Source organism: Microcaecilia unicolor, chromosome 13 (genome assembly GCF_901765095.1).
Source record: "Microcaecilia unicolor chromosome 13, aMicUni1.1, whole genome shotgun sequence".
Taxonomy (NCBI): Eukaryota; Metazoa; Chordata; class Amphibia; order Gymnophiona; family Siphonopidae; genus Microcaecilia; species Microcaecilia unicolor.
In genome coordinates this window covers 30211394-30232060 of record NC_044043.1, presented here as the reverse complement: position 1 = coordinate 30232060, position 20667 = coordinate 30211394, and the positions used below count along the sequence as shown (strand labels likewise).

General features: G+C 41.1%; 1 protein-coding gene across 6 annotated transcripts in view; it reads left to right on the top strand.

The window, feature by feature from the left end:
* TPST1 (tyrosylprotein sulfotransferase 1) overlaps positions 1-20667 on the top strand; it is a 172628-nt gene that overhangs the window by 99373 nt on the left and 52588 nt on the right. For all 6 annotated transcript variants that reach the window (XR_003939883.1, XR_003939882.1, XM_030185611.1 and 3 more), the window contains exon 3: positions 814-1012. Coding sequence is in view for 4 of the 6 variants with exons in the window: in XM_030185611.1 (XP_030041471.1) it covers positions 814-1012 (199 nt within the window). In the remaining 2 variants the exon portion in view is untranslated. The remainder of the gene's footprint in view (positions 1-813; positions 1013-20667) is intronic.

Here is a 20667-nt window from a genome sequence, read left to right as displayed (position 1 = left end):
CACGTAGCTACGCCACTGAGTCCAGTAGCCACCCACACCTTTGCTGACTCCTTCATGCACCTCCAGTTGATACAGAAGTTGTATATTAGTTCTTTTGCTTTGTTCGATGTTCATGCTTTGTTTCTTCTTAGTCTTGTTAATGATCACTTAATGATCAATCCCTCTCTGTAACCAGTAATGGTCTCGGCCATCTGTTCCCAAGTAGGACATGCGGCCATGTTCATTGGATTTTCCTTATCTGTCTTTATGGCTGGAAGCTGTACTTCCTGTGGACATTGAGCTTCAAGTTAATGCATCTGACTCAAATCCTCTGCTGATGTGTTCCCTACAAAATAATAATTTATTTTCTGTGAGGTTAGCTTGACATAGGCATCACATCCACTCGTGCCAATGAACCACATTTTTATGAGTTTTAAAATTATCTGGTGTTAAATCATTTTAAAAATAAACCCAAGAAGACATTTATGTTTCCTGTATGGCTGCAGTATTGCTCCCAAGTTATATCATCAGCATTTATTGGATAATTTTTAGTATAGTTAATGCACAGAGTAAATGGAACGTGGAGCTCAGAATGGAATTCACTTCCTATGCCCACAGCATCCTACGATTCCCATTTTGTTTGATAACAGCCATTTACGCTTCACTACTTTTGTAAATCTTTTTTCATAAAAGGCAGTTAACGCTGTGACCAAAAAAGGGATTATTGCTTACATTTATAATCTTCTCAGACCGTATAGTACGATCTCTGTATGGATGAAGCATGGTTACAAAATTCTCAAACTATAGGTACTTATAATATTATGTTTCTTTCAGGGTGGAAAGGTCTACTGATCAAGTCATCAAGCCAGTCAATGTGGAAGCTTTGTCCAAGTGGGTTGGGAAGATACCCTCGGACGTTTTACGAGATATGCCCATGATTGCGCCAATGCTTGCTAAGCTTGGCTATGACCCTTATGCCAATCCGCCTAACTATGGAAAGCCAGATCAAAAGGTTCTGGAAAACACAAGAAGGGTGAGTTTGAAAATGTATTTTGGCTTTTAAGGGAAGGCTATGTTTTGTGTGGAAGGAGGATTGCCTGATCGCAAATGAGATAACAGACAATTCTCAAGTTGTTTGGCTGTGCATGCTATTTTGGTTATGTTTGGTAAATATTTTTTTCTTGAGCTTCAACAGCATAATGCAGAATATTCTTACAAATCCTCTCGTTCTTACTTATATCTCTACTACCCCACATGTAGTGGCCTCAAGTATAAAACCAGCTACGCATCTACCTTTCCCTATATCAGCGCACGATTGTGGAATTGTTTACCCAAATCAGTTAAAACTACTTCCGAACAACAGGCTTTCAGAATATCACTGAAGACCACCTTATTTACAAAAGCTTACGCTACAGTCCCACATTGCAATAGTGACTCCTGAACTGTTACTGTTATGCGGCCATATTGAATTCTTCTGCACCTTTCTCTTTTCTTCCCCTCTGTCATTCCTCACCAACTACTTCACCCTTAATGTATCTGATTGTTTGTTACTAGATTGATGTAAGCCTTTTTACACTGATGTTAGCCTTTTTGAACTAATGTAAGCCACATTCAGCCTGCCCATGGGTGAGAAAGTGTGGGATATAAATGCTATAAATAAATAAATAAATATTAGCCTTCCTTTCCCCCAGAATACTCTAACATCATTTTGGGCAGATTTTCCATCTGGAAAAATGGTCTATAAATATTTAAATTAAATTAACATCACAAAACGATATGTGTGACTGGTATAGCACAAACGTTTTACTATGAACATACAGTGTAGGCAAATTCCCCAAATCTCCCGCTGCTGCCAAAAGAAACCAGACTGTTGACCTGGCCTTTGCAGCAAATGAAGCCAGTAGGAGATACGAGTTAAAAGTAGCAACACCCTAAGGGTGGCCTATTGTTATCCCATTGCCTGTAATTAGAAAATTTAGAAACTATTTTTTGTGGGAATTTAAAAATATTTCTTTTCCATTTTTTTCTGTTGGATATTATTATAGCATTAGCAGTGAGAGCTTTTATTTTCTTTAATTTCTTATGTCACATTTTAATAGGTTAATCTGCTAAATGAAAATTAAAGGAATGGATATATCATAAAAACACATTTACTCCCCCTGTTTACTAAGCCACGTGCTAATGCCGACAGCTCATTCACTTTGAATGTGCTGTGTTGGCATTGCTGCGCAGCAGCCGCTGGGGGGTGGGGGGGGGGGGGGGTAGGCCTAATAAGTTTAGTATTGGGGAAACAGTCTGACAATGAATTTACTTCTGTGGTTAGTCAAGAGTTAAATATGATCCAGCAAGATCTTGAAGGTGCTTTTGTGTCTTTAAGTTGCTGTGTTGGATTCCAGTCAGACTTGGCTGTGTAAGTGTTGTGGCTGGCCCTACAGTTTCCTCTGACATCTGTAATGCATTATACTTAGTCTTCTTGGCACATGGCTTTTGCAGAACAAACTACCAGACCCGAAAGTGTCACTTATTCCAGTTAAAAATTGTTTTGATTTCTCTTGGAGTGCAAGGTTCCAAAGTTAGGTCTGGAGATTAGGGGAAAAAAAACCAGAGTGCTGGCAGGTTCTATTTTATTTTTGGCACTTGTGGAGTGTTCGACTTGGCTTCTTCCATTAGGATGCCCTACCAGAAACTCAGAAAACTGTGGTGGAATCTCCTTGGCAAAAGCATTTGCAGACACACTTTCTGCACTTCACAAATGCAATATTGATCCCAAGGACAGTTAGAAGGATTTGTGATTTCAAAGTAGAATGATCTGTTTATTGTATGATATGTATTGTTCATGCATATCATTTTGCAATAAAAGAGCTGGAAATAAAATACATGATTCCACAACTTATTAATGCTAAATAATACAATGAGCCATAAAGTTGTTGGAAAGTTAAGCATTCACTTAACTTATTGGACTAAAGTAATATATCTTTTAACAACCTTTCGGGAGTTATCTTCTTTGTTGTCAGTGGAAAAACAAAGCAATTGGGTTTAAATAATAAAAACGTTATCTAGGACTTAGGTTGTCAAAGATACACAAAAAGATATCAACTGTGACTTGGTTGTTGACCCTTACTTCTACTTACAACTTGAAATGTTCACGTTATGCCTGCTATTTATGTGGCTAAGTGGTACCATCCTTAGAATGCCCTAAACGCTGCCTCCTTTTTAGATGAGTAACTTTGGAAGTATAAAAACTTATAGGGACAAAATTCTGTATTCAAGCGGGCTAGATTTTTTTAAAAAGGCGTTAATGTGTTCAGTGCAGCTGCCAACCACATAAGTGCTATTGAATATCAACCTCTGTGTTTTAGTTTTACATTTTTAAAAATAGCTTTGTCAGGTTGACTTATCGTATTAACACTTTTTCACAAATCTGGATCTGTTCACCCTATACTTCTCTACTTTTATCACTATTTACTGCAGCATCCCACTCCATTATTATTATTTAAACCTATATAACCCACCAACTTCCAAACCATCAACTCTTGGCAGCAAACAAAGCAACTGTGTCATAAATACACAACATAAAACAGTAAGGGTCCCTTTACAAAGGCGCGTTAGGTTCTACATGCGTACAGCGTGCGGCAAAATGAGACTAGCTTCAGGCTATCGTGCCCCCCTGGATGACTGACTTATTTATTTCACCCCTCCCCCCACATGTGGTGGTTCTGGTGGTAACTGGCAGTTGGCGCACACCGACTGGTCATCGCACGTGTAGCGCATGAGCCCTTACCGTTAGATCAATGGGTTGTGTTAAGGGCTCAGGCCTGTTTTAGGCGCACAGTGGTTTCAGTTTTACCACATGCCCTTTTCCCATCCCATTATAAAAAAAAGCCCTTTATTGCAGATGCGGTAAAAACTGGCCTGGTGTATGCCCAAAACAGGCGCCTACTCTACTGTAGGCCACTTTTTTTACTGCGGCTTAGTAAAAGGACCCCTAAGTATAAACAGTTACGCTCTTATCCTATTGTCAGATTACCTCATGTCTGGGACATGGAGCTATGAATCAAGGGCTTTTTAAGTGTCCAAGCTCAAGTGTTGCATGAAGTCAGATATTCAAAGGAAACTTGAGCTCCTGTTTATTACTCTGAGAAATCAAGTGTCACCTGACTTCCTCAGTACCTCCTGCAAGGATCTGATAATATTTCTAGCCTTAAATGATTTGAGGAGCAGAATTAGTGACTCATGGCTTAAACCTGTAAATCAACTATCTTGCCCACCTTCTGGCTACCATTTTTTTTTTTTTTTTTTTGCTTTGGCATGTTCTTCAGTTTGGGCTTCTAGCTCAGTCAGAACCAGTCTCCAGTGCCATGAGCTTTCATTTATTACTACCTCCTCTGGTTCTTAATTCACATCCACCTTTTTGAACAACGTTATCATAGCAGAAATCCTTTGACCAGGGTCACAGACCATGGCTCCATCTGATGGAACCCAAAAAGTATGGATTCTGAACTTGGCTGGTCACCTTAAAATAAACCAAGCTAAAACTGAGATTTTGAAAGTATGGAAAGAGATAAGGGAGAGGGAGGGAGAGCTTGTGTTTTGGAGCTAGATGTAGGTAAGGTACCAGTATGAAGACAGGAGGATGGACTTTGGAGTATAGTACTGTCAGAACGGTGGGATAAAGAAGATCAGGTATTCACTGTGGTAAAAAAGAAAAAAGCATGTACTATAAATTTAAGATATAGACAAAGACCTCCCACCAGGGGATGAATCTTCCGACACAATCATGTTTCGCCCCCAAGGGCTATTTCAAGGACCATCCCCTCAAAAGTTCTTTAGAGCTGGTGCTGCTGTAATGTACTGTAAATCTGCAACAAGAAGATACAAACTCTGCCGTTGTGAATAGTGTACTGTAAGGGCTTTAGATTCTATTGAACTAGTGCATTTTAGTGCTTATGAAATTGAAATTAATAACAATGCAGTACAAGTGCTGAGCATCCCGCAAGCAGAAAAGACTAATTATTTTGAATTATGTCTAGTCAAATGTGTACTTGGAACTAAAATGGAATGAAGCATTGAAAATGCTCATGATACTACATAAGAATTCCAGTACAGATTAAAGGCTAGAATTATAAATTAGAGTTGACTGATTGCTGCCTTTCTCCATGCTTCATTACAGGCTAATATGGTTGCAATCAAGTGAGAGTTGTTGAAACTCATTGCTACCTATATGTGGGTAGTTCTTTTTAAATTCTAGAAATGTATCATTTGAAAGGTCACTTCATGTATTGATGGTTAAATCAATTTTCATTGATGACAAGGAAATAACAAAGTTCAAACCAGTCAATAACAGTCATCAGATTTTCAAGATGTATCCCAACCAACCCCAATTCTTTCCCCCACAATGTCAACAGTAAATATAGTTCAGAGGGCCTGGGTTCTTATGACCCTCTGACAAATGAGAAGTCAAAGAGCAGACTAGGAAAAGAAAGAATAATTTAAAAAGTAAATAAGTAAACAAATGCGAGAGATAGAGAAATCCACATTTACTGTAATCTGTGTGATCGGATTCTGTGTGATTAAAGAAGGTTCAAGGAGTCCTGAGTGCGCTGTATATTTCCACACCACAGATGAAAAAAGTTCCGCTCTAGAGACAAGGGTGTATAGTCAGACCGATTCAGAATCCAATCAGCCAGATGACGGAGCAAACAAGCCTGATTATAATGTTTAATATTAGGCAGGCCTAATCCACCCATGCACCAGGATCCCAGTAACAAACAAAATGAAATTTTTGGTTTCGTACCACCCCAGAAAAACTTAGTCAAGAACCGCTGTAGTACTCTAAGATCCTTTTTCAAAAATCACAATGGCAACATCTGGACTTCAATCAGATACTTGGAATTCCTTGTTAGTATTTAGTATTTGAATAAGTTCTTTGTGACAGTCTTTCCATACCAGATTGTTCCGCCTGTGGATTCAAAGATCTCCACCAAGGTTAATCTTCCTGAGCTGCCAGTGATGATGACTTGAGCAATTCACAGACATATATAAAGAGAGGCTCTGTTAGGTAAAATTATCTAGGAAGGCAATACATTAGTATTAATGCACTAGTGAACTGAAGTCTTGTGTAGGGATAAAGTAGAGTGATTTCCAGACATGTCAACTCATACACATTTGGAAGAGAAGGAAGTTGCTCTTTATTTCACTCAATGATAGACACTCCCCGGCTTAAATTACCTGAAATCATCATAAACTTCAAAGCAATAAAGGATTCAGTTTAGCCCATGTATATCCTCATAAAGACATCTGTCTTCCTTCCCCCTGTGAATGGAAGCCTCTCACCATGACCTAGAGCAAGATCCTCTCTGCTCTTCCTCTTGGCTGCGTTTTGCCTTTCATTGACTGTAGCCAGATAAAATTAGGCACAGTGCCTTCCTGGCACTTTATGATTGATCCAGACCTTATCATGGTCTCAGCTTCTGCTATTGTTGTGCAGGGCCAGTACACGAATGAAGAGTGCAGCTTATTATATGCCTCCTCCTGGCATATGATATTAGTTGTATACTTGCAGAGATGGCTGGAACATTTCTGCCATTTCACTTAATGTTTTTTCTAAGCCCCGGTTCAGAGGTTTCAATTCAGGATCCCTTAATCCTAACACCTAGTTGCCCACCCAAGCTCTATCATAACAATACAACTGACATGGCCCATTTAGTCTGCACAGTAAGGTGATTAGTGCATAGGTGTAATTAGGAAGTTACATTGGCATTGGGGTAGGGTGACCAGTTCAGCATTAGGACCCGCAGTATTTGGGGAACTGCCCACTCCCTTATGACCACCCTAAACAACGCTTATGAATTAGGGTTGTAACTACCACTCAGTGCAGGTTAGCCTCACTCTTTTGAGGGTTATAACTGTAGTCATTCTTTTTTTCTTTAATAATATGATAAACTTTGTTTAATTGACCATACCATAAGACAATAATTTTACCATTGAAATTATAGCAATTTAAATAACTAAATCATTAATTTTACTTTTCTTAAATCATCTAAAAGCCTTTGAATTGTTGCCTGTTTTGCAAAACTTGCACAGCTGTTTTCCATATGTGGCCGCTCTGATCTTTCTCTCATAGCCATTGTTTTGTATCCTGAAAGAGAGCATGCAGCTGCAGTGTGGAAGAAGCTTGCTGATAGTTCACTTTGTAATCAACTCCCACACAGCCAGTGACAATGACAACCAAGAAACAGACATGTAGAGAGATCTTGAATATTGGAACATTCAACACTCTGCATTCACTGCAGTTATGCTGTTGATGTCCAGCTGCTATGTTACAGTGTTCCTTTGTATATATATTTTTTTGTTGTTTAGTGATTTAACATTGTTTTTGAAGAAGGCATGAGCTCATTCTCCTTAGTGGAAAATGAAGACCATGTTATTCTCTCGGAAAGGTTACCCCTGAACTTTCCACCCCGATCTTAAAGCAGTCAATAGAAATAGAATAAAATAAATCATAGAAAAGAAAATAAGATGATACATTTTTTATTGGACTAACTTAATACATTTTTGATTAGCTTTCGAAGGCAGCCCTTCTTTGTCAGATCAGCAATAAGCAAATTTTGATAAGTAACAGCATATATAAGTGAAACATCAAAGTATTTCAGTGACAGTCTGAAAGGATGAGGGAGGGGTGGGCTAGGTGAGAAACAGAGAGGGCTGAGAGGATGATGGACAGGGAGATATGCATGGTGATCAGAGGGTGACAAAGCAATGAAATTTCATGGTTTATAATAGGCTAGAAAACCCCGATATTGATTGCTGGCTGTAAGGTCCGCTTTCACCCTTCTTTGAAAGTCTTAAGGCCCAGATGCATCAACCATACGTAAAAAAAAATCTAAAACGTAAAAGTCCTTACCGAAGTTGAAAAAACGAAGAATGCAGTAAAAAAAACAAGTCCCACGTGTTCGGTTCGGTATTCGAAAGTCGAGTGCATTAAAGAAGTGTAATCCCCGTCGTTAATCTGCCCGTAAAGCATGCGCAGAGCAGCCAAGCATTATGCTGGCTGCTCTGATCATGCCAAAAAACGTCAAAGAAGCTGAGGATCAGGAGGGGGCAAAGGCGCTTGTCAGGAGCGTTCTGTATGGACGGCCTTGCCCCCCTCCCCCCTGAGGTCGCCGCTGCTCCCCGCTTCCGCCTGTATAAAATAAAAAATCAAAAGTTTAGCAGCCCCAGTCCCCCTCCCTTCATCTCTCTCTCTTTCTCCTTCTCCCACAGTTCCGCCTCTAGCCATCCTCCGCCCCGTGCCCCGCCCCCCTGAGGTCGTCGCTGCCACTCCCCCCTCCACCGGACCCCCCCCCTCCGCCTTACCGGGCCAGCGCAGCGCCTCTCACCTCTGTGTGAAGGCGCTGCATGGGCAAGAACAGCTGATCGGCGAGCAATGATACCTCCTCCGACGTCCCTCCGTTTGGGCCCAGGAAGAACGGAGGGATGTGGGAGGGAGGCATCACTGATCGCCGATCAGCTGTTCTTGCCCCCTCCTGATCCTTTTTCGATTTTTTGTTTTGCTTTTCTATTAATGCAGGGGAAGCCTATGAAGTACTGCATCCACCTTGTCGTTCTTTATTGGTAGCGTTTTTATTTAATCTCACTTAAACATGCCAGCTTGGATTTTTATGGTGCAGGGGGAAGTGGGGAGATGACAGCTCAGCCCTTAACGACAGGTCTGACCTCATGTTAAGTTTATCACGGTAAATGATTCGTTGCAATCGTCGGTATGGTTAGTGCATCCCAAATTGTCCACATTTCAGTGGTAGTTACTCGTTTGCATTCCGTTTTCATTAGCTGTTAGCGTCGTCGGAAAATGGCCTTTAATGCATGCTACGGTTGAAAATTTCTTCATTAAAGGGTCATTAAGGTTTAGTGCATCTGGGCCTGAGTGTCTTAACCAAAACTTGAAGTTCCAGTCACTTGTATCTAATATTGTTCAATGTTGTTTCTTTAAACTTGTGATTATTTATTCTGTTAAAAACGTATTTATCAAAACTGTCCTTCGCGTTCTTGTACACTGCTTTGTCATCATCCACCTTGATTACTTCAAAGCCTTATTACATGGAATATGAGTTTCAGACATTGAGACTACAAATAATTCCAAATATGGCTATCAAATTAATAACCAGCTCAAGGAAATTTGATCATGTGAGCCCTCTGCTCAGTGAGCAGCATTGGCTGTTTGTAATTCACAGGATATCGTTTATATTCTGTTGTTGGTTCACAGGGTTCATTATTCTGGCACTGTTGCATTTATCATGACTGATGATTCCTTATGCCCAAAGTAGGTCATTTGGCCATCCTAACAAAACTGTCTCATTGTTCCTCCATCTTGACACCATTAGAACCAAGATATTTCTCCCCCTGGAACGCACATACCTTATCTCTCCAACAAGAATGCTACTTCCAGATATTTAAAGAGGGACTAAAGACTACTGTTTTCAAGCTACATTTGGATTGTAGTGTTTCCTTTCTCTGTAGCCCTGAGTTCTGCCGTCCCCGTGGGAGGGGGACAGGGGGAACCTGCTGCCTGACTAGCTGCATACTGATATGACTTTTTCTCTCCTATCCAATATTGTATTTCCTTTCTGCCTTTTTCACTCTTTGTATTGAATTGTAAACTGTCTAGAAAGCATTGTGATTGGGCAGTATATCAAAAATTAAATAAACTTGAAACTTGAGATTTAACAGATACGTCAGCCCAGTAAAACAGAGAAAACGATATTCTGAAGAGCAGCAGTCAAACTATAGTGCTGGCTGAGAGTGACAAAGTCTGAGAGTAGATAATGACAAGGAGAAGGAGACAAACGGATAGACAAGGGGACAGGGATAGAGCCCACGGGGACGGGGTGGGGATGGGGACAGAACTCGTAGGGATGAGGACATACTTTGTCCCTGTGTCTTTCTCCAAAAGTTTGAGACTAGCCTTAAACAGGCTCTTCCAGCTTGATGGAACGGCATCTATAAAATGCTGGTATCAATATGTAAAAACTTAATGTGTCTTAGACAACTGGCAACTGAATTCAATGATTAAAAAGCTGCAGAAGCTGCTTTTGGATTTAAATGAAGCACTATTAAATGACATCGTTTGTGTCTTGTCTGCCTTTGATGTGGCAATATGAGATTTGTCTGCTGATCAGACTCCTGCTATCTGCATGAACCCTCAAACACTTATGATTTTATGTTTAAATCTTTTTATTAAAAGTATAAAAAGGAACAATATGTTGTGTAACTGTTATTTATAAATCACAATCAGAAAACAATAATAATGAGCAATTATAATAACCCCCTTTCACCACCACCCTCTACCCTTCCAACTCCAACAATAGCTGACTTCTGTTACCCCAAGGAATCTTAATCCACCCTGTTAAAATGTCCAGTAGTACAAAATACAACCCATTCTGTATGCCCTAGTGGGAGACATTTCCCTATGAAGCACTGTTATGATATTTTAATCTGTGGAGGAATAAGTCATCAACAATCTCAGGATTCAGTCTACCTCTCCATTCTTCTGCAGTCCTTCCTGCAATAGAAGATGTCTTAGGGAATGTACAGGATCCCCCATGCAAATTTTGCCGGTTGTGGCCAGCATGTTTGCTAGTTTCTCCAAAAAATCAAAATATCTTTGTCTGTATCACTTAAACATAAATAATAGTCTAGTTCATTAACAGGCTTCAAAGTTGAGAATGACACGGGGACAAAGCTCTGTCTCCATCCCTGCGGGTTCTGTCCTTATCCCCGTCCCTGCGGTTACTGTGGATCCCCCCCCCTCCCGTGTCATTCTCTAATTGTTACAGGCTTTGAAACACTCTACACCCATGGTGTATTGGAGGATGTGAGGACATTCGAGGGCTGGTGTGTTCTGAGCAGATACTATTTCCCTGCTCTGCTCAGATCGTGCATATCATATTGGTTCTGCAGGCAGGTTTTTTTTTTAGAAAGGATTGGCGCTGGGTTCTCTAAAAGTTCAGGTTGCGGCTTTTGCTCATCCGAACATCATTATTTTTGCAGGGAGCGGGCCACTTTCGGTCTCCCTTTCATACATCATGTCCAGAGTGAAACCTTAATTTGGTCCTTCAGGCTCTTCAGAAGCCACCTTTTGCCTGTGGACCATTGGGGCAGAGCAGACACCAGGCTTGGGAGAGAGTTTGGACTAGAGGACCAGAAGAGAAGAAGACCTGATAGCTGTAGCAAGTTGGGGGTCATCTGTCAATAGGAGGGGTCCATGCAGTAGTTCCCTGGGCTGTTTCAGCACTCTGGAATAAGTAGAGAGTCCTCCTAAAAGAAGGGATCCTCAACCACAGGTAGCCCTGTTGGGCCTATGATGAAAACCCACTTCCTTCCCTGCAAGGTCCTGATTCTTGGTACCCTTTCTCAGGGTGAACAAACAGGCACATAAATTAGAGCACCAGGCACTCTAGGGATTCATGAATGAAGTTTACATTAGTCTATAATGTCATCTCCGGTCTGAATCACTCCCCAAAATACTTACAGTCTAAGGGTTTGAGTAACACACACACACAGTATATGCAAATAAGGCAGTAGAAAAAACGCAATCCAATCCTTTGGTACCCAGCTCGGTCTAGGGCTTCCCAGAGCTCTGCCATTCTCATCAGAGCATACAGAAACAATGTCCTTACTGTTGTTTTACTCTGGTGGGGCACTTTATACTCCTCTTAGGCCTTGATGCATAAATTGTACTGTGCTGGGAAAGTTTGTTTTAGACTGATTCTAGCCAGTCTAAAGAAACATTTTTTAATAAGTAATGCACAAATGGATTTTCTGTGGTTCCATCGTGTGCTGTTAGCAGCCACTGAGAACCCCATGCAAATTAATTACAGTGAGATTGTTAGTATGCTAATGAGCATTTCGGGCAATACACAGCTCCAGAACTCCTAGTGCTAACAAGCTAATTTTACGGCTGCTCTGGAGCTGTCAGAAGAGGAAGGAAACACAAACAGGCAACTGCAAAGGCTGCCTGCTTGTGACCTCTCCCCTCCCGATTTCCTCCCCCCCCCCCAGTTGACTCCCCCTTCCCCAAATCATTAAAATTCTCTGGTGGTCTAGTGGACCCCAACCCCTCCCGCATCCCCAAGTAACAAGTCCCTGGTGGTCCAGTGGACCCCAAGCACCCCTCCCCCCCACACACACACGCAAGCAATCCCCAGGGTGCAGTGGACCACCAATTTCCCCCCCCCCCCCCAAGCAATAATGATCCCCTCTGCTCCCCATACCTGGAAAAAGGTAGAGGCAGGAGGATGGGAGCAACACCCTTCTGCTTCAGGGCTCTCCCTGCAGAAATTGGCAGTGCCTAGCCCTTGCCTAGTGCATCCTGGGATGCACTGGGCGGGGCTAAGCTTCATTTAAGGAATTTTCTTAGGAAGCACTGAGTCAGGGCTGGGCGCTGCCATTTTTTGCAGAGCAAGCCCCGAGGCCGGAGGGTGGGAGGTGTTGCTTCTACCCCCTGTCTCCATCTTTTTCAATGTATGAGGGGAAGGGGGGGTCACTAGACCACCAAGGCCATTGTTGCTTTTGGGGGGGGTCAGGAAAGGGGTACAGGGTGGGACTCAGGGGGGTCTGGATCCCTAGACCACCAGGGCCATTCCTGATTCAGGGAGGGTCAGGAGGGGTTTGGGGGTCCACTGGACTACCAGGGATTGCTTGCATGGGGGTCTGGGAAGGGTGCAGGGGAGTTTGGGGGTCCACTGGATCACCAGGTATTTGTTCCTTGGGGGTGCGTAGGGTGTGTGGGTCAGGTCGTCAGCATCAGGAGCTGTGAAATGCATTTGACAGCTTGGAGTTGCAAACAGCGACCGATGCACAAAGGGGGATCCTTGCAGCTCATTTGCATGCCATCCCTTTGTGCATCGGTTACTGTTTGCAACTCACTAAATTTTCCCAAGCCAGCTGTATTTTATGGCTGCCTTTGTGCATCAGACCCTCGGTAATTATCATGGTTTGGGGTCTTTCTCAGTTTTGAGTTGTTTTGAGACCCCTGACAGCACCTCCCCTTGGGATAGTTTTCCTCACCCACTTAAGCACTATCCTCCACCCTCATAGCTGTTACCTACAAAGTAGCAAGTAAATCCTGGGATTCAGTCTGTTCCCTTCAAATTTCCATATCTTGTGGTTCCACTAGAAGTCCTGCATCAGTGCAGTCCATTTATTCAGAATCAGGCAACAGTGAATCTCCAGGTTCTTCAAGCACGTTCTATTTCCATACTGTCTTCAGGCTGTTCTGTGAAAATGGCTCCAGGCTGCGCTCCTCCCTGGGTAAAGGCTTTTTCCCAAGGTGCATATGGGTGTCCCTCCCCCTTCAAGCCTCACTGGTTCTAGAGCATGTTACTTGATAACCCAGAGAAACTGGGACTCATCTGAACTCCACCCTCTTTCAGAAGATTGACGGCCGTGCTTCCTGGGTTGGAGTCCTGACTTACTGCCTCAGAATCTTTCCCTGATGGCAAGGCAGGTATTCTGATCTTTCTTGATATTAGCCTGTGTTTAGGGAAAAGTAGTGCACTCCGTACTCTGGAAGTCACCCTCCTGGTTATTATACAGCGTATGCAACCAGTGGCGTAGCCAAGGGTGGGCCTGGATGGGCCCAGGCCCACCCACTTTGGGCTCAGGCCCACCCAGTAGCAGCACACATATGATGTGGCTGGCAGGGATCCCTAAGCCTCACCAGCCAAAAACTCCCAACAACTGTCCCTCCTGCATACCTTGTAAATAGCAGATCTTCGCCTGCAGCGAGTAGCGGCTGATACATACTATTTGCACCAGCCCCACAGCCTTCCCTCTGATGTATTCCCACCTATGCGGAAACAGGAAGTTGCATCAGAGGGAAGGCTGTGGGGCCAACATGAGCAGTGTGTATTAGTTGCTGCATGCGTGGGAGGGAGGATGTTTGAGAGACCGAATGGCATGCAGGCGAGAGAGGGAGAGACCAAATCACTTGTGGGACAGGGCAAAGTTCTTCTGCCCACCCATTCTGGGCCCAGGCCCACCCAAAATTGGGTGTCTGGCTACACCCCTGAATGCAACTCTCTGAGGAGAGGGACTGAATTGTCAGTAATGCCTATGAACTGTATCTTTCTATGCTAAGTTCAGTACACGGAAGAATTCAGGAGCTGATTATTTACGGCTACTACTGGACTGAGAATCCAACTGTTTCAGGTGCAGTCATACTTCTTGCAGACCAGTCCAGAGTAATTACTTATCTGTGTGATTTTCTGTAATTGTGTTTGCACCTACACCTCCCCATCTAAAGTGTGTTTTAAAAAAATCCTGTAAAGTTTTGTATAAATGTTTTACATATATTTCTGTACTACTACTACTACTACTACTACTACTACTATTTAGCATTTCTATAGCGCTACAAGGCGTACGCAGCGCTGCACAAACATAGAAGAAAGACAGTCCCTGCTCAAAGAGCTTACAATCTAATAGACAAAAAATAAATAAAGTAAGCAAATCAAATTAATTAATGTGAACGGGAAGGAAGAGAGGAGGGTAGGTGGAGGCGAGTGGTTACAAGTGGTTACGAGTCAAAAGCAATGTTAAAGAGGTGGGCTTTCAGTCTAGATTTAAAGGTGGCCAAGGATGGGGCAAGACGTAGGGGCTCAGGAAGTTTATTCCAGGCATAGGGTGCAGCGAGACAGAAGGCGCGAAGTCTGGAGTTGGCAGTAATGGAGAAGGGAACAGATAAGAAGGATTTATCCATGGAGCGGAGTGCACGGGAAGGGGTGTAGGGAAGGACAAGTGTGGAGAGATACTGGGGAGCAGCAGAGTGAATACATTTATAGGTTAGTAGAAGAAGTTTGAACAGGATGCGAAAACGGATAGGGAGCCAGTGAAGGGTCTTGAGGAGAGGGGTAGTATGAGTAAAGTGAGCCTGGCGGAAGATGTAATAATTATAATTCGGTTCCTTTCACTAAGATGTGCTGAGCACTAATCTAAAGCTTAAAAGGGTTTACTGTAGGGCACACCAAGGCATCCTGTGATTAGATTCAAATGTGCGTGCACTATGTGACTGGGGGCGAAGAGTGATCGTGTCTATGCTAATCGGCATGTCAGCATTGCCGAACGCTAACTGATTAGCATGGGATTAAAATCTGAGCCCTTACCACCTATAAAATAGGTGGCATTAAGGACCTACACACTAATGACCTTGCAGACATGGCACCATTAACATAAGTGCATAAGTAATGCCACACTGGGAAAAGACCAAGGGTCCATCGAGCCCAGCATGCTGTCCACAACAGCGGCCAATCCAGGCCAAGGGCACCTGGCAAGCTTCCCAAACGTACAAACATTCTATACATGTTATTCCTGGAATTGTGGATTTTTCCCAAGTCCATTTAGAAGTGGTTTATGGAGTTGTCCTTTAGGAAACCGTCTAGCCCCTTTTTAAACTCTGCTAAGCTAACCACCTTCACCACGTTCTCCGGCAACGAATTCCAGAGTTTAATCATGCGTTGGGTGAAGAAAAAGTTTCTCCGATTTGTTTTAAATGTACTACACTGTTTCATCGCATGCCCCCTAGTCCTAGTATTTTGGGAAAGCGTGAACAGACGCTTCACATCCACCTGTTCCACTCCATTCATTATTTTATATACCTCTATCATGTCTCCCCTCAGCCGTCTCTTCTCCAACCTGAAAAGCTCTAGCCTCCTAGAAGGGTACGAACCCTGTCACCATACATAAAACAGTGTTATGGTGACTAACAAGTGACTCTGGGTCTACCTCTGATGGTCTGAAGAAAAATAATATACAGTAATCATTTATTAAGCTGTGTAATCTTCACGAATTTAGTATTACTGATAATATGCTATAATATAGTGGGCACTATTTTGAACCATTAGCATGTGGCCATTAATGCCAAACTAGAAAATCAGCCATTTTACAGCAAGAAAGACCTGCGTAAAGGCACGCTTTTTAGCATTTCTTTGTAAAAAGGGCCCCTAAGACTTTCAGTTCAAGTTTATTTCTATTTCTCGATATATATTTTTTTCTGTAGGCTTGTGATGCATTTTTTTATTTGGCCAGTGTAAGAATATTGTATTTTTGAAATGGTATAGATAGCCCACCTTTAAATGTCTGCATAATTATGTAATTTAATTTATTTTTAGTTTTGTCTTTCTTTCTTTCTTTCTTTCTTTCTTTCTTTCTTTCTTTCTTTCTTTCTTTCTTTCTTTCTTTCTTTCTTTCTTTTCTGCATCAGACCACATGGAACTTTGGAACTTGCTTGTGTTTGTAATCCAGTTGCTATTCTACTAACCCCTCTTACGTTATCCAGTAATAGGGAAGAATGCCAAATTTATGAAATTATGTATAAACTGTAACCATTGCACAAGAAGGATCACTGTGAAACCCAGAACTTTTCAGGCCTCTTCTGAATTCAGGCTTTCTTTTTGCTTCATAACTTGTCTGCTTGATGTGTTTGTGTGTATTTTTTTTTTTATAAGTAATGGAAGTTGGACCTATGTATATCTTATGCATAGTGGGGTGAAGGCATTTTATAGCATGGGGGGAAGCCTTTACCACCACCTATTGAGATGGTGGTAAGGGCTCCCATACTAACCTGGCAGTGATTACTGCTGATTAAGTTCTAGCGCTACAAAAATAGATCATTTTTTTGTAGCGTCGGAAATGGCGCATGCTAGGGGTGGGAACTACTGCTGGGTTTCTATGGTAGCTCAGTGGTAGTTCCGGATTGGAGCACAGTATGCCCGCGGTGGGCTTACCGCTGCTTAGTAAAAGGGCACCAAGGGCCTGTTTTATCAAGCCACACGGCAATTCTGACAGAGCCCATTCAACAGGCTGTGTCAGTATACCACACCGGGAGCTGTTAGTGCAGCTTGATAAGAGGCCCTAAAATTGGCTCCTAGAATAATCCCAAGTAGCACAAAAATGCTGTCATTCAAAGTTATACTTTCTCCAAGGCAGGTTCAACTTTCCGTGTGTCCTCTGTACGGCTATGTATGTATTTTATAAAGTACTTGCACACCACCCCAGTTCTGCCCAGATGCTCACGTGTATGTGAGTATAAATATGTGTAATTGTGTATGGCCATTTTTGCAAGTGTAAAATGCTTCTATAAAATTGTTAGGCAGACTGGATGAACCGTACAGGTCTTTATCTGCCGTCATTTACTATGTTACTCACTGTATTACTTTGCTGTGTACTAATATATTGTTTTTTTGCAGTAACCTGGTTTGAGGTAATTGTATAAAGGAGGTATGTGCTTCAAATGGTAAATTATGTACCCACTTTGGTAGTATTTTATTAATTTACGCGTGGATGCAACTGCATATGCTCTTAAATGGCCTCTTACAAAATACTGACCTGCGCAAAAAGTGCGTGCTTTGAAATGATGGTGTGTACTTTTCCAGTGGGCACATGCAGGGTGTCTGTTTATCAGAACATTTTATATACTGCTTGTCCAGCAATGTATATCAGAGTGGTTTACAGTAGCAAAAAAACTTAGGCTAGACAGAAAGAAATGGAAAATAACATTTAAAAAATAAGTAAAGTATACATTCATACACTGCCTAGTCCTCCCCATCTGGGTATGCAAGAGAGAAAAAGTACTTCTGATCCTTTTTAAACCTTTTCCAGTTTGTTTGAACATGAAGGGAAGTAGGAAGTGTGTTCCAAATGGCTAGCAGGAGATAGGAAAAAGCTGAAAAGCGAGTGAAATCGTCAGACCATGTACAGGGGTGGTAGACAAGGCACTTTTGAGTCTGGGAACGCAAAGGAAGGTAAATACGGAATCAAAAGATTGTGTAACTGAGGAAATCCATTATAGAAAGCCCCATTTGCCAGCATTAAAATTTTGAAATTGGAAACCAGTGAGCAAATTTAAGCAAAGACGTTACAAGATTGAGTTTATGTGCATTATTTATCAGTTTGATTCTGTATTTTGAATAACCTGGAGATGGTGAAAGAGATAGGGCAAAGCATTGTAAACTGAATTGCAATATTCAAGAGAGCTTATAAGAAGCAAGGTGAGTAAAATGGACTTTTCAAAAAAAATGAGTGAATGACTCAAAAAGCAGAGAACCATAAAACAAGACTTGACAACAGATGAAATTTGAATAGAGAATGAAAGCTGGGGATCAAAAGTACAGCCCAAAATTTTCAAGGAACATTCAGAGAAAAAGCATATCCTGTTAAACGTGGGACAGTGTTAAGTGCCACAGAGAGACTAGAGATCCCCATCACTTTCAACTTAACAGGATTAAGTTTTAAACATTGTGTTTTAAGCCACGAGTATACCACCGAAAAGACAGGTGTTAATAGTAGCAAGATCAGGTTCACTGGGACCATGATTGTACATGAGTTGAATGTTTATTTATTTAAAATATTTCTATACCGCATAATCCAAAATGTTCTCAGCGGTTAACAGAATATACATACATAAAAGCATAGAATGAGCACAATATACTGTCAAATACAAAATTTCAATAACTGAGACATATACAGATCAAAGATTATTATCAGACCCAGAACTTCAATCCAGTCGCTGCAGTCAAATTACTTCTGCCGGTCTACTCTTGATCTTCTGCTACTTCCTAGTTTGTATGAAGAGAGAGGTTTTCATCTCTCGTTTCAAATGTTTTACCTCCTGAATTTTTTGAGCCTTAGTAATAAACTATTCCACATAGTAGGCCCTACTACATGAAAATTCACTCAACTTTGTGACCCGATGTGACAGGACGTCTAAATTTAATTGTTCTGCAAATCTCAAAAGTTTCGGTGGTTGATACAAATGTAGCTTTGCTGCTAACATTTTAGATACCTGAACATTTAAGATCTTAAATAGGAGATACAAGATTCTGATGTGATAATGCAGAGCTTTCAGAACAGGTGAAATACGTTCATACCTATTGGTACCCATTAGAAATCTAGCAGTAGAGATTTGTGCAATTTGTAAAGCTTTCAAATGAGATTTAGGTATTCCAATCAAAAGACCATTACAGTAGTCAAAGCACAGCATTATAAGGGTCTGAACTACTGATCTAAAATTTTGAGAAGTTAATAAATTCTTTAGACGTCTAATGAATTGCAGTTTAAAGAAAACATCCTTCACAATTCTCTGTATATGCAACTTCATACTTAAGCTGGAATCTACAATTACACCCAAGTGTCTTAACTCAATAATAATTGGAATTACCTTTGCATCAAATTGGAACAATCCAGGTATATCAGAAGAAACATATGGTGACAATAACAATACCTTTGTTTTACTTACATTTCATTTCAGACAGTTTGCTTTCATCCAGCTAGTTAGTTACAACAGTCAGAATTGAACTCAATTTATCAGAAGTATTTTTAATTATATCATCGATTGGTAACAAACACTAGATACCGTCAGCATACAGTCTGAAGTTTAAATTCAGGCAATTCAATAAATAGTATAATGGTAACAATATATTGAGGAGTACAGCAGATAGACATGGGTCTTGAGGTACCCCAGTTTTTATCTCTCTCAAGTCAAACATTTCTTCACCTAAAGCTACACAGAATAGTCTATTCTGTAGAAAGGATACAAATCAACACATCTGAGATGCCAGTTGAATATAACCTGTTTATTAAAATCATATGATGCCGAAATATCTAAAATCACAGGCAGAAAACGTCTACCTTCATTAAATCCAGTTCAAATTACATCAAATAAAGACAACAGCAAAGTTTCTGTGTCATGATTAAAGCGAAAACCAAATTGATTCACATCTAAAATATTTGTCTCCAAAAAAATCCTAAAGTCCAATATATACTATTTTTCCATAATCTTAGCTAAAAAAGGTAGTGAGGAATTAGGTCTGAAATTTTCTACTGATTCTCTGTTTCTCTGTTTATCCTTCACTAATGGTCTGATTACTGCTTTCTTCAATTCATCAGGCATACATCCTGAAACAAAACTCTTACTGAGTATTTGAACAAAAACATATGCAACTTGATCTTTCAAACTTTAACAGCAGGCTGACAAACATCTAGCTTACAATAATTAGTTTTGACTTGATTGGAAGTTTTCTTCACAATATCAACTGTTCTTCCTCTTTCAAAGGACATTCAGATTCAATAGGTAATTTTGAGTAATCAAACTGGTCTGTTATCTTTTCTACTTTATTCTTAAATGCATCTGCAAAATCTTCACATGAAATAGAAGAAATAAGATTACATTTGTCATCCATACCTTGGGTTAATCTTGAAACTATAGCAAATAATTCCTTAGTGCTAGAAGAAGCCTTTTCTATAGACTCGTTAAAAAAAGCACATTTCACGTAATTCATTTTCTTTCTATATTCCACCAATTTCTTAAGTTTTCTGTTAACCTTCTTCTGAGCTGTTACTTCAACAATCATAACTCTTCATTATACCAAGGTGCCTTATGATTTCTTCCTACTTTTTTTAAACCTACGATAACCCAATTATTAGATATTACACCTTTAGTATAAAAAAAGGGAGAAATGGGGGGGGGGATCCCAGCATAAGCAGCACGGAATGTCTCCCATACCAAAGCGTTGAACCCCTTGGTTGGAGGTGGGGCTGGTGTTTGGGAGGCGGGGCTAGTGCTGGGCAAGACTTCTACAGTCTGTGCCCTGAACATGGCAGATACAAATCAAGGTAAGGTATACACAAGAAGTAGGA